Below are 14,778 nucleotides of genomic sequence, written 5' to 3' on the forward strand. Positions count from 1 at the left end.
GGCTCCGTCCTGTGGGCCGGCTTCTGGTGCCACTGGGAGGCGGGGTCTGTGCGCCGGAGGAGGCGGAGAATCCTGTGCGTGTGACTCGCTTAGCAACGAGGGGCGCGGCCTGAAGGTAACTACGCACGCCAGGCGACGATTGGGTGTTCGGGAGAAGGGGGCGCGGCTCGAGCTTCGTCGGTTATACTATGGAGGTGCTAGTCTAGTCTTGGTGGCGGTTGCGGCAGTTGATTTTTTTTTCTCGGGGTTCCTGTCAGCGCCATGGCTGACCAAGACCCTCAGGCCGTGGTACGTCCCCGCCCTTTCCTCACTTTTATTTCAAAGGAAGAGAACCCTCCTCAAGGCTTAGCCATGATTGGCGCCATGCTTTGTGTCGTCCTGTTTATTTGTGAGAATTAATTCTTTATTTGTGAGATATATCTTGCAAATTGTGCCTTTCCGTTGGGCGTGGTGCAGGCGGCTGACAAAATGACCCTTACACTGACCTTGGGCCACGCCCCTCTTTTGCACAGCCTGGCCTACTTCACAGGATTGTTGTGAGAATAAAATATGGGGACGGGACACACCATGCACACTACCTTGGAAGAGAGTGGGATAGAAAATAAACCAGCTACAGTGTAAAATACCACCAAACCATCATCTGGAAGGAGATTCCTAGAGGGAAACTTAAAGGGCTGAATTTGACTGCACCCTTTGACTGCTGACTGCTAGTCATTTATGGCCGGGTTATGCTCTCCACACAAGATCATGAGACGATCAGTGATGTTTAGGATCAGCAATAAAGTCTTTGCACTCTTCATCTGTCTTGCAGAAAAATTAGGGGGAAATGTGACCTGGTCTGCTCTTGTTCCATTAACACAGTTTGATCTGTAGAAATTAGTAGGTAATTCTTTTTCATAGCATGAGAGAGAAAATCATCTGCCAACATCTACAGATTTAAGGGGCAATTTGAGTGGCCCATGGAAAGTTTGGCAACCCTGCCCTTTATTTAGTGAAGCTTTTCCTTAGTGTAGTGAATTAAACAAAAATATAAAAACCCCACTTCTCTTTCTGTCATCCTCAAGGCCAGAATTCTGTACTATGCTCAAGAAAAATACTTCAACTACGTTGTTCAAGTGACAAACATCGAACTGTCAAAACATGCTAATGATCCAGTGTTGCAGTTTTTCAAGGGTTTTGGAACATTGCTTCTTGGTAAATATTTGAAATCAATAAATATTGAAAGTGCATCATTCTAAAAACAAAACACAATGTGAAAGCCTAACAAAACATAGTGTGGAAGCCTAAATGAGAAAACTGCCTGTAGTTTTTGCATGGATCAGAACTCTACATATTAAGGAAACATGAGAACTGGAAATTTTTAAAAAATCAAAACCAAAACATATCAAAGACTGGAAAGCTACATTGTACATTAGAAAGCTGGCCCCAGATAATCATGGGAAAGTGAAAACCGAGAGAGCTCACCATGCTTGTGTATATCTCAGTGGTATTTTTGACCACTCTGATAGCCCACCACAAAGTCTGGCCATACTAACAATGCAATCCTATGCGTGTCTGCTCAGAAGTAAGCCCCTTTAACTTCAATGGGTCAGGTAAGTGTTTATAGGATTGCAGCCTAAGAGGTTTTCTCCTCCAAAATGTGTACATTTATGATAAAGCGGTGACTGCTAACAACTAATGGATGAATTGTGTTACATCCTTGCAGGCCGAATCCAAGAAGGCATCTCACTATTAGAGAATGCTCGGAAGCGCCATGTAGATGTTTCCTTATGCTGCCTCCTCGGGCTCATTTATGCTCACAAAAGATGTGAAAATGTTGGTGAGTCGTTCAGGACTGCTAAAAATACTTGTTGTGACATTTGTTAGAAATTGCCTGAAATGAAAGATTCAGCATGTTTGCAAGAATGGTATTAAAATCAATCAAATGAAAAAATTGAGGTGGAGGTAGTGTTTTGTTCTGTTTTTAAAAACCATCAAAAAGTGGGTGTGATCCTGCCATCTGGTTATGGCAGGTTTGAAGGCATGGAGCCTGGGAGAGCGCTAGTCTCATTCACTTTTAATGTGACTGTGAGTTGGCCTATAAACTCTTCAATAGACAGTTTTGCTAGTTACAGTTATCATTAACTCTACTCTCTGGGAATAATGACCAACTGAGGATGACTTTGGTATGCCCAGGGTGCTTTGGCACATTTTAATATCCTTGTGCTATATCAAAACTGGTTTTGAAAGTTTTATCAGTTTCAAAAGCACTTAATCAGTTTTCACATGCATAATAACAATATCAAAGAAGATCCTTAATTCTACAAGTATTTAAAAGTTTCCCACTTCATGATGTAGCTTAGTTTTCCCAATTGTTTTACATGATTTTATAATTAATGAGACTTTATCAGCCTAATTCCATTCAAAGTCAGACAAACCTATCTCAATAGGATGAGACCACATATTTTTTGAATCACTGGTTGGTAGCTTGCCATCATTTACTGAGTGTAAGATTCTTTTTGCTCCAGTTTGCCTATTGAAGAAGTGATTTGGGAGTAGGGGCATTGCTGAGGCTATATACCAATTATTTGTGTTAAAATTTCTTCATTATTTTCTTATCAAATCTATAAAGATGCTTCATTGTTCATGTATTGCAACTTTTTATTTCACTGTAGTATCCTTTTGTCTTGCTTGTATGAGCTGTCTTAGGAGGCATTGTATTACAATGACTCCAGTCCTCCTTGGATTTGTCCATAGAAAGTAGGGTTGGGGGAGTTCTATTCCACTTAGTGGCCTCTGGCTTCAGGCATGCCTCGGGTTTTAATTTTATCCTTAATACTCTTTGACATCTGTTTGAAGCTGCTGAGGAAAGTCATCTGGAGGTTTGGGCTATGCTACCATAAATATGCTAATGATCTACAACTGTACTTTCTTTTCCACCTCCAAATTCTAGGGAGGTTGTTGAACTACTGAACAGGTACCTGGATGAAATTTTGAGATGGATTAGAGAGAGTGAACTGAAACGTAAACCAGATAAAACAGAAGTCCTGTAGATTGGAAGGTCTGTTGGATAGAGGAGTTGCAGAAGAGAGTTACACTCCAGGACCAGATATATGGCTTGGGAATACTCTTGGACATGTCGCTGTCTGGAGAGGCACACATAGTGGCAGTGGCCAGGAGTGTATTCTACCAGCGCAGGCTAGTATGCCAGCTGCGGCCCTATCTGGAGCAGCAGTACCTGGCCTTTAGCACCTGTACTCCAGTTACTTGCAAACTGGACTGCTGCAATGCATTTTACACTGGGCTGTCTCTGAAAATGGCTCATAAATTTCAGTTGGTGCAAAATGCAGCCACCAGGATACTTAATGGAGGCTAAAAGGTCTGAACAAGTGTCATCACTTCTGTGCCAGTTGCTACCAATACATTTCCAGGCCCAGTTCAAAGTGCCGATATTAAACAGTTTAGAAACAGATTATCTTAAGGGCCATCTATATCTGTATGGCCCTGTCCATAATCTAAGATCTGCCTCTGAGATCCTACTTATATGCCTACTGGTGAAATCAGTTAGGTTGGTAAGCACAGAAGATGGAACCTTCTCAGTGTTAGCCCCGCAGTTGTGGAATTCTCTTCCTGTTTATATTAGCTTGGCTCCTGTAGTTCTGTCACTAAAGAAGGCCTTAAACATACCTTTTTATTATTTTCTTTCCTTAAAATAGCCAAACATTTGGAAGGATTGAAGAAACAAATTATTTATGATGTAAAATAAAATAGAAAAAGAACACCACAAAGATTTGGTGATCCATAGTAATTTAAAAATCCATTGTACTAAGATAGTTGATTGGTGTAGGATCCCTCTGTGTGTTTTCAGCAGTCCTCCATATATCTTGCTCCTTGACTGCTGCTCTTACACAACACAAAAAGCCCCGGGAGCTTCCGTGTTGAACTAACTTGTGATATGTGACAACAAGATAAGTGGAGAACACCATCTGCCCTGTTTACTTTCAGATTCCTCTGCTGTTTTGGACTTGGAAACCAAATTAAAGGAAACAAGGAAGACTGCTGGAAGTAATGCATTGTATTATGCTGGAATGTTTCTGTGGCTAATGAACAGAAATGATAAAGCAAAGGAGTATGTCGACAAAATGCTGAAAGTGTCTAATGGAGCAAGAGAGGTAGAGCGGAATAGATCACTCCACCTGAACTCTGAAATGTATCACACCTATTAAATACTTTGTAGAGTATAAGCCAGCAAGGCATAGTTATATTAGTCTTGCAAATGTGATCTTTGTCCAAAGACAGCGTTCCACATGTATTGCCCTTCTGGATGAGAAGGACTCACGCATACAAAAAGATGCTGGCAACAAGGAGATATCTGTCCAGCTGCCAAGGTTGTATGCATAGTCACCCTGGAATGTGCACAGACTACCAAACAGATGGTAAACACTGTCAGTTCTGACAGCTCCAGACTCTCTCCTGTTTGGGGAAGGCAGAGAGTGATTCTAGACATCTCCTTCACCTCTCCCACTGTGACAGACGTTCAGCACTGGCAAAGCTGATAGTGCCAACCATCTGTTCTGTTGGGGAAGTCTTCAAGCATAGAGTATATGTGATCAGGCTTCTGAACTAGCACCACTGTGTGTTCTACCTAATCTTCTCTTTGTCTCTCATTGCTCAATACGAAATCAGGCCGGTTCTTTCACATAATTGTGAATCAGTCTATAAACTTGATTATTCTTTGAATGTTTACACAGCAGTTTCCATTCAGTTAAATGCGCACTCCCAGGTAAGTGTTACATAGGAGGATTATAGCTTGATACTTAAATGTTTTAAAACTGGGTCTTTCAGTCTGAAACATTCTTGACTATCAACCCACTAGACATCAAAAGACTTTTGATGGACTGAAAATGATGTCAAATTTAATAAAGAGGATTTTCCACCTGTGTATAAAAGTCAAGATTCTCCTAAAGCAAATTTATTTTGTTTTGCTTTTTAAATGCTTTTTCTACTTTTTAAAAAACTGTTAGGCAAATTCATGGAAGGAGGGGTTTACCATTCATTAGCAGTTCTCATCTGTAAAAGCAAAATGAAACAATGTTCACAAAGGCTGGGGACATACAGCAGGCTGCTTGTGGACTTCCCAGAGCCGTATGGCTGGCCCAGAATCTCTACATCAGAGGAACCTTTGATCTGATCGAACAGGGCTCTTCATATATGACTGTGGTTTTGCTTCTGTATAATGATATTTTGTTGCCTGTAAAAAAATAGATAAGCTATCTTATATCCAGAGTAATTTAACATCTGAGGTTTTTAATTTGCAATCCTTTATGCCGCATGTCCACAGGCTGCAGGCTGCTGTCACAAGCTTTCAGTACAGTCTGCTGCAAGTATCCAAGCTGTTCTCTCTCTGCCAAATTTTCCCTTGTCTGCCACAGGGGTGGAAGAGTAATTGTGATGGGGAGGAAGCGTCGGTCTCCCTGTGCAACTTCCTCCCCCCTGTAATTATGTATGTATGTGAGAATGGTTTGCCCCATCACTAGCTCTGGCACATCCACTTGTATGCAGCCCTCAACAGTCCACCCACCATCACAGGTGGCCCACAAGTGCAAAAAAGTGTGATATAAACACTTACCTGGAAGTAAGCCCTTTGTGGAGCTTAATTCTGAATAGATATAGGATTACACTAAATGAAATAAAAACATCACAGTACTTTAAAACTGATAGGACTATTTTGGTATGATGTATACAGCAGACTAACCTCAGCAGGTTGTCAGGCACTAATATCTGTCCTCTGAGAGCTGTATATGAATCATAATATAAAAACTGTCTCATCCTTTGCTGCCTGTAGATATGATATGGCAATGAGGGCAGGAGGTAGGGGGATTCTGGAAAGTTGTCACTGGGATCTGCTTCCTCTTCAGCAAAGGTCTTCACAGTAGTGTGTCCTTCAAGATATTGCTTCCTGGAATGGCTCAAGAATAAGTTCTCATGAGTCTTGTGGCCTTTTCTGGCTTCATGAGCTTCCCAAGTCTTACTTCTGGGTCCTGGGCTGATTGTACAGTCTTTCAAGGGAGAACCTTTTAATACAAATCCTATAACCTGAATTAGGAGTGTGATCCAGATACTGTATCACACTCTCTTCTCCTTGCTTCTTTGATGGTTGGGGAAATAGCAAAGAAAGAATCCCTTTGGACCATATGGCAGAAAGATGCTATTTGCTCTTATTCATATTTTATTGGAAGTCTTGGAAGTTATCAAGGTCCAAAGGCTTATTACTTTATTATTTATGTGGTTTTCAATTATGTTTCAATTTTTGTATATGAAAAAGGTAATTTTATGTGAAACACACAGTTGACGTGCTATTGGTACACCAATGCTATAATTACAGAGTTTCATTACTTTGCTGAAGAGGCATTTGTTTTTTCCAACCACTGCAGGGACTTGTTTTGAAAGGATGGATATATGTTACTTGTGACAAAGCTCATGCTGTTAAGAAATCTATCAAATACTTGGATGAAGGAATTCAAGACAATACAGATATATTTGGAATGATGGGAAAGGTAGGTTGTTTTCTTTTGGTTTTATTATCTCTCTCTCTCAGGATTGATGTCCACACTGTTAAGATTTCTGGAGGCAGAGGCCTCAGGCTACTGCAAATCCAAAATCCTTTAGCCTGGTCCTGTGCAGGGCTAGGTGTGCTGAAGCCCATTGCAATCAATTGCCATATGTGTGGCTAACTCTATGTAGGATGGCTTGCTTGTATCCTACAAAGCCAAATTCAGTAGATTTGGTCTGAGTAGATGTTCATATGTCATTTAATTATCTATCTAAATGTATTTAGATTGCTCTTTAGGCAAAGCTGCCCTTTAAAACTGTTTACAACCATATACATATAGAAGCCCTTAAAATCCAACAGTAAAACCAGTTAAAACGTATCTAGTTCCATCCCATATAAGCCAGCATACCAACAAAATAACCCATCTAGCTAAAATGATGAAACTGAAGTTATCATACTTTGGACACATAATAAGAAGACATGATTCACTAGAAAAGACCATAATGCTGGGAAAAACAGAAGGGAGTAGAAAAAGAGGAAGGCCAAACAAGAGATGGATGGATTCCATCAAGGAAGCCACAGACCTGAACTTACAAGATCTGAACAGGGTGGTTCACGACAGATGCTATTGGAGGTCACTGACTCATAGGGGCACCATAAGTCGTAGTCGACTTGAAGGCACATAACAACAACAACAACTCTAAAATCAGTTGATAAAGCTATGATGAAAACAATGGGTCATTGATTGACTGACCACAGAAATCAGTGGACTGAAACCAAAATATCTTGGGTTAAGTTCATTTAGTTCATTCATAAGCAAATCTGATTTTCTTTTTGAATTGCTGTTATTTTCTCATTGGGGTGCAGGGTTTTGTTGGTGCGTACTAAGTTCATATTCTCTTTTATTTGCGAAGCAAAATGAATTTATAGAACTCTGGTAAAATAAAAGGAGTTATTTTAGGTCAGTGACAAAGGCTTGAATAACAAATCCATTTTGGATCTAGGCAAGATGGCTGCCATTGCATTGTGATCCATGTGAGTGCAGATGGGGGAGGCTACTGGTTGCAGTGGCACAAGGCCACTTCAGTGCCTTTTCTGAATGATGTGGATTCCCCCCCCCTTCTTTCCCTCTCTCTATAGGCAAAATATTTCATGGTGCAACAGAATTACTCAGGTGCTCTGGAAATAGTTAGCCAGTTAGTGGTTACTTTCCCTTTCTTTACACCAGCCCTTGTCATCAAGATGAGGCTACATTTAGCACTGCAAGACTGGGAGCAAACTGTAGAAGAAAGCAAACGGTAGGAGATGGTTTTCAGCAACAGAAGAAATTAGAATGTGCCATTTCCTTTGTATACTGCTTGACTTGCCTCTACACTGGAAGTTGCCCCTCAAGGAGTCTCCTTACTCATAAGGAGTCCTTTACTCCTGACTCACACAGTGACATTGGGCTCTTGAGGTGCATGCTTCGTTGTGGGCCTACAACCTGAGCATGGATATTAATATGCCTGTTGTCTTGTCTTAAGGGATGGAGGGTGGCTTGACCTCTCCCATCAGGGGCTCATCTGCTAGCCCTTGGACTGGAACCCACCCCAAAGGCCTCTCAAGAAGATCCTTTAGAGGCAGCCCTGGTGAGGTTCCCCCAAACTCTCAGGATCTCCAGGACTGGCCACAGGGGACCCCACTGCTCCCCCAAGTCTTTGGTCAATACGAGGTCTGACTCATCCTTTGAGGAGTTGGTGTCCAGGTCAGGGTTGGGCATGGCAATGGTCAGGGATGATGCAAGTTGTAGTCCAAAGCATCTGGAGGGCAGAAGTTTGGGGAATGTTGCTCTAGGATTTCAGTCTTTCCTAGTCCTATATGGAGCTGTCAGGGATTGAACCTGGAACATTGCACATGCAGAACATGTTCTCTACTATTGGGCTGTGATCCTTTCCCTATAAAGTGGTTATTTAAATGTAATAATTTTTCTTATGAATGGGCAACATAATGGCCAGTAGCTGCTCCATCCATACTTTACAGAGTGTGTGGGCCGCCATGTTCTCTGTTCCAACTAACATTGCCTGGTATTCCTTAGTCTTTTCAACTTTTAGTTCTTTCCATTTTCAGCAGATGTTACTAGGTCTCTCAAAATCCATTTTTTTCTAAAGCAGCCTGTCCCACTCTCCAATTGTTCTTTTAAAATTAAGAGAATTCTCCCTTTCAGAAACTTAAATTGGTTTTCTCCTTTTATCAGAGTGTGACTTATGTAGCAATAAGTCAGTTTGATTAATATTAGCTCTTCTTTCAATAATAGAGAATAAGTGGTTATGCTATCATTTACTTTGCTTTCTAATATCTTTGAACAAATTATTGTTTAAGAATCCTAAGCAAGGATCCAAATGATATAGATGGACTCCAGTATATGGTTATAAATCATCTTACTATGACTGGAAATAAAGTTTTGGTGAGTATTATATATTTTCTGATATTTAGTCTATAAAATTGGTGTTCTAGATTTTTAATATAATCTTAGTCTTCATAGTGCTCTTTGTCCACAATGATGTGATGATGATTATCTTATCATTGGTAGTGTTGTCATTTTGTATTCTTTATATTAAGCATATATATATACTCAATTTCTTTGTTTCACAGATATAAAAATGTAGCGTGGTGTGAAGAAACCTGTTCTTCGGTATCCCAGATTTCATTTTTGAAATCAAGTGTCTAACCCTAATGATGGAATGTTTAAAATGTGTAGATAGTTTTTGGCCTTTGACCTGCTTACCACAAGTCATGTTATGTCATTCAAGGTATTGGATAAAAGAAGGGGCAGTGCCTCTGATTTTAAAAATCTGAACTTTTTGATGCAGGCATTGCAAATGCTTAGAGAATTTATTGATGCTTTGGAGTTGAAAGAGCCCCAAAGATCCGAACTTCATCTTCAAAAAATGTTTGTAATCAGTAGACTGGTAAGGGCATGTTTACCATTACTATGACCTTGCTTAGTTATAATTTGTTTTCCTTTTCATCTTTGGTGCCTTCTCCATTTGAAATGTTCTCCCCCTCCCCCAAAGAAAGTCTTATAAATGTGGGGGGAATCTAACATACAAGCTGGTTGCATAGATTGATGATGCGCATTTTTAAAACAAACAAATAGAATTATACATTTCTGAAGCTTCTACCCCACCACATGGCTTTTTGATCATGTATGTGTTTCACGAGCATGACTTATTCAGTTTTTTGGTCCTTTAAATTGTGTTACATTTAGTGCGGGAAGAATCAAGATATCCTCCGGGAAGTGTATGAGTTTATTAAAGACTCAGGTGGCAACGTAATATCCAGTGATGCACATTATGCAAATGAGTTAGGATATTTGCTAATCCTTCAGGGGAACTGGAAGGAAGCTTCTATGTGGTATAGAAAAGCCTCAGAGTTGGACGAAAACACTGCAGATTCACTGACGGGTAGGCCAATAAGATTTTTTTTTAGTTTAAATAATAGCTGTCTTTCTTCAATGTAACCAAAAAAATAATAAAAATTTGGACCATATGTCATCTCGAAGTCACTTTTAGGTCTGGTTTATGGAGTTACCTTGACTCTGGAGGAGTGGGTACACATCTGTCATCTACAATACACATAATGGGACATCTAATGGGAGGGCTCAGTATGCAGGCCATATGTGCTCTAGCCAGATAATTCTGCCATGCAAAACAAGGCAGAAAGGGGGGGAGGGGAAGACACACCATTTTGTCCCTTGGGCATACAGTCCTACATGAGGATCTGTCACATCACATGTTACACTATGTGCATGCTGGAGGGTGAGGTAATCATGTACCTGCTCATCCATTACGCAGAGAGGATCCACAGCTCAGATATGTTTATGAGCTTGGACACAGACTGTCTTGTTAGAACCATAGCACTCTCTCCTGAGAATCTTCTCACTTTATGGTTTTAGGGCATGAGAGAATTCTCAGTATCTATAAGGGAGGCAATGTGTGCATCTAACTCCCACAGAGAGCCGTGAATTACACATAAATGCTTATGGAGATCCCACCTCTCACTACATCCTCTTAAGAATTGCCAGTTCTCAGGTTGGCATGTGAGACTTCCACATGATCAGTTTTGTGCCCTGATTCACCCAGGCAGGGACGTGTGACTTGAAGCTGGTAATAAGTAATTTGGCAGCAGCCTCTTTCTCAGACCTGCCCAGCTGTTATATCTAATGATAGGCACGTTGGCAACAGCTTCTAGCTCAAGCCTGCCCAGACAGTTGACAAGAGGATTAGTGTACTACAGTGGAGGCTGGTCCATTAGAGCAAGTGGAACACTGCCGCACCAACCTGAGCCTGCCCTCAGCCAATCCCCACTTGCCTACCTTCTTACTAACAACCAGTCCAGGGGGTGGCACTGGTTGTCAGCTTCCTGCTCCTTAATCTCAGTGTTGTTCTTGAGGAACTCAGCAAGGAGGAAGATCTGGACAATATGAGATTTAATTGGCTCTAGCTGCCCTTGGCTCTAACCCCACTTACTGTTTGGCTTTCCCTGCTTCTGCCCTACCAGCCTCGACAAGCATGAACCACCATTGGTGTACCGTCTTGAGAGGTGGTATGCTTGTTGATTTTTGTTTCAGAGGTCAAAAATAGAAGAAAGATTCCCCAATTCAATACCTGTCAGGTGCTTGACAGCCCCTTTGTTTATACCGTCTCAGATAGGCAACCAAAAATAGATTTATTGAGCTCCAGGTGTGCATCATATATATTTGGCTGGGTGAATCAGAAGTTGTGCAGGGTGGAGCTAGAAACCGCTGCCATTATTGGAAATGGGAATGCTGAGATTGCCAAATTGTAAGTCCAATTGTGAAGGGCCATTTCAGCTGTGGACATTGAACTTGTCAAGGATTATCAATATCTCAGCACAGATTAACCCAAATGGAGACAATAGTCAAGAAATCAGAAGAAGGCTAGGACTGGGGAGGGCAGCTACGAGAGAACTAGAAAAGGTCCTCAGATGCAAAGATATATCACTGAACACTAAAGTCAGGATCGTTCAGACCATGGCATTCCCAATCTCTATGTATGGATGTGAAAGTTGGACAGTGAAAAAAGCAAATAAGAGAAAAATCCACTCATTTGAAATGTGGTGTTGGAGGAGAGCTTTGTGCATACCACGGACTGAGAAAAAGACAAATAATTGGGTGTTAGAACAAATTAAACCAGAACTGTCATTAGAAGCTAAAATGATGAAACTGAGGTTATCCTACTTTTGGACACATAATGAGAATTCACTAGAAAAGACCATAATGCTGGGAAAAACAGAAGGGAGTAGAAAAAGAAGAAGGCCAAACAAGAGATGGATGGATTCCGTAAAGGAAGCCACAGACCTGAACTTGCAAGATCTGAACAGGGTGGTTCATGACAGATGCTCTTGGAGGTCACTGATTCATAGGGTCGCCATAAGTCATAATCGACTTGAAGTCACATAACAACAACAAATTTTGGCTGTAGCAATGGAAAGAGAGGAGCTTCTGCAATTAAAGTAGCATAGGATGTGAGGCAAGTGACACCTCTCTATCCTACTCTTAATTCATGACGCTTTTCTAATATGAACTTTCATGCTGTCAAGCATAATGATTTACAATTAAATGTTTGTGTTTATAATTGAAAGTATGTTTTTACCATACCTGTGCAAATGTAACTTATTGCTGATAATTACTTTTCAGGGGTTATATGGTGCCAGGTGCTTGGAGGGAAATTAGAAGAAGCAGAGCAACAACTGGAGTTTCTAAAGGAAGTTCAACAGTCCATTGGGAAATCCTCAGTTAGATTACACTTATTTCTTTTGATTTCTTGTGTATACACTTACTCTAGATTATGAGCTGGCAAATGCAGGTCAACGCCCTCCCAACCCCATGTCACTGCTTGCTTCTTTAGGTGGTGGTCACTGCCATCTCTTCTGCTGTAATTTTCTACACAGCTTAATGTTGCTAGGCTCCAAAAAACATCCAAAGGGGTCAGCAGCTGACAGACCCTGGGATGAATCTGGCCAAAGAATGCTACTGGACATGTTAACTGCCCCAGCCACCCCAGGTCACCAGAATTATTAGGCAGCAGTCCTTGCTGTAACATTTCAGTTCACTTCATGCTGGCTGGGCTCAGAAGTCTTACCATAGGCAATATCACATGTATAGCTGTTTAGTAACTACCCATGTACTCTGGTTGCTCCCAGCACCGCTTGGCCTTGTAGATAAGTTTGCTGAAATGTATCATGATGTAAAAGGGTGTTAGACTAGCCTAATTGGTTTTGCTCTCATCAATATGCCACTTAGTCAGCATTCCCAGTACATTATGAGAGTTGTAATTCATCCATAGCATTTAGTTGCAATGACATTCTATGCTGGTTTTGGATGGATAGACTGTGCTTTGCCATAGAGATGTACTCTTTCGTCACACAATAATATTTGCAGGGTTTTAGTGTTTCTGCAGAATCATAACAATTATATCACGTTATATACGATTATAATTTCTACTATCTTAGGAGGTAGTCTAGGCTACTGTACAATAAATGCATTTATTGTATGATGACAAATCTGTAAGTATATTAGCTGTTTAGCATTTTCATATGACTTCACCATGTACGATTGTGTGGATGTAAAATAAACCAGCTGCTAGGGACTGGGAAGAGCTGCAGGGTTGCTTATTATTTTCCTCTACAACCATTGCCAGCCTTGGTCCGAAGGAACCCAGGGATGCTCCTAAATTCATTTTGAGGACCATAATTGAAACTTACCATATATGGAGTGAGAAATACCAGATGTCTAAGCTGGATTTAGAAAAAGAAGAGGTACACAGATAATATTGCAAAAATACGTTGGATAATAGAATGGACCAAGGAATTTCAGAAGAAAATCACCCTGTGCTTATAGATTACAGCAAAGCCTTTGATTGTGTAGATCATGAAATACTATGGAATGATTTAAAAGAAATGGGGGTGCCACAGCATCTGATTGTCCTGATGCACAACCTATATTCTGGACAACAGGCTACTGTAAGGAAAGAATATGGAGAAACCGACTGGTTCCCCATCGGAAAGGGTATGAGACGGGTGTATTTTATCACCTTATTTGTTTAATCTATACGCAGAACATATCATATGAAAAGCAGGATTGGACCAAGATGAAGGAGGTGTGAAAATTGGAGGGAGAAATATCAATAATAAATGACGCACCTTGTGGACTATACGGGCCAGAAGCTTTATTGAATTTTACTGTAGTAACCTTTACCTGTTGTTTTAGTTTTATTGCTGTTTTGATGTTGTGATACTTATATATTATGACTTTGTACATCGCTCAGAGTGGCTCGGTTTCCAGCCAGATGGGCGATAAATAAATCGCAGAAATAAATAAATAAATAAATATAATTTTAGATATGCAGACGATACCATACTACTAGCAGAAACCAGTAATGATTTGAAATGAATGCTGATGAAAGTTAAAGAGGAAAGCACAAAAACAGGACTACAGCTGAACATCAAGAAGACTAAAGTAATGACAACAGAAGATTTATGTAACTTTGAAGTTAACAACGAGGACATTGAACTTCTCAAGGATTATCAATACCTTGGCACAGTCATTAACCAAAATGGAGACAATAGTCAAGAAACTAGAAGAAGGCTAGGACTGGGGAGGGCAGATATGAGGGAACTAGTAAAGGTCCTCAAATGCTAAGATGTATCACTGAGCACTAAAGTCAGGATCATTGAGACCATGGTATTCCTGATCTCTATGTATGGATGTGAACGTTGAAAATGTGAAGATGTGAAAAAAACGAGTAAGAGAAAAATCAGCTCATTTGAAATGTGGTGTTGGAGGAAAGCTTTGCAGATACCATGGACCACAAAAAAGACAAATAATTGGGTGTTGGAACAAATTAAACCAGAACTATCACTAGAAGCTAAAATGATGAAACTGAGGTTATCATACTTTGGACACATAATGAGAAGACATGATTCACTAGAAAAGACCATAATGCTGGGGAAAACAGAAGGGAGTAGAAAAAGAGGAAGGCCAAACAAGAGATGGATTGATTCCATAAAGGAAGCCACAGACCTGAACTTATAACATCTGAACAGGGTGGTTCATGACAGATGCTACTGGATGCCGCTGATTCATAGGGACACTTACCAGATTCAGCCTGACGAACGTGTTATTGACAATTTGTAATCTTTTGAATAACATCAACAATACCATCACTTTGAAGGAAGAATTTAAA

The 14,778-nt window shown here is 40.5% G+C and overlaps 1 protein-coding gene across 1 annotated transcript in view; it reads left to right on the forward strand.

Annotated features, from left to right (window-relative positions):
* The first annotated feature begins 193 nt into the window (after positions 1 to 193).
* TTC21A (tetratricopeptide repeat domain 21A) overlaps positions 194 to 14,778 on the forward strand; it is a 48,528-nt gene continuing 33,943 nt past the window's right edge. Inside the window, exons 1-10 of the mRNA XM_061587871.1 lie at positions 194 to 288; positions 1,065 to 1,194; positions 1,706 to 1,819; positions 3,985 to 4,151; positions 6,414 to 6,536; positions 7,673 to 7,830; positions 8,891 to 8,975; positions 9,382 to 9,480; positions 9,780 to 9,975; positions 12,231 to 12,328. Of these exons, the coding sequence (XP_061443855.1) occupies positions 262 to 288; positions 1,065 to 1,194; positions 1,706 to 1,819; positions 3,985 to 4,151; positions 6,414 to 6,536; positions 7,673 to 7,830; positions 8,891 to 8,975; positions 9,382 to 9,480; positions 9,780 to 9,975; positions 12,231 to 12,328 (1,197 nt within the window). The 5' untranslated portion in view covers positions 194 to 261. The remainder of the gene's footprint in view (positions 289 to 1,064; positions 1,195 to 1,705; positions 1,820 to 3,984; positions 4,152 to 6,413; positions 6,537 to 7,672; positions 7,831 to 8,890; positions 8,976 to 9,381; positions 9,481 to 9,779; positions 9,976 to 12,230; positions 12,329 to 14,778) is intronic.

The sequence above is a fragment of the Rhineura floridana genome, chromosome 10 (assembly GCF_030035675.1).
Source record: "Rhineura floridana isolate rRhiFlo1 chromosome 10, rRhiFlo1.hap2, whole genome shotgun sequence".
Classification (NCBI taxonomy): Eukaryota; Metazoa; Chordata; class Lepidosauria; order Squamata; family Rhineuridae; genus Rhineura; species Rhineura floridana.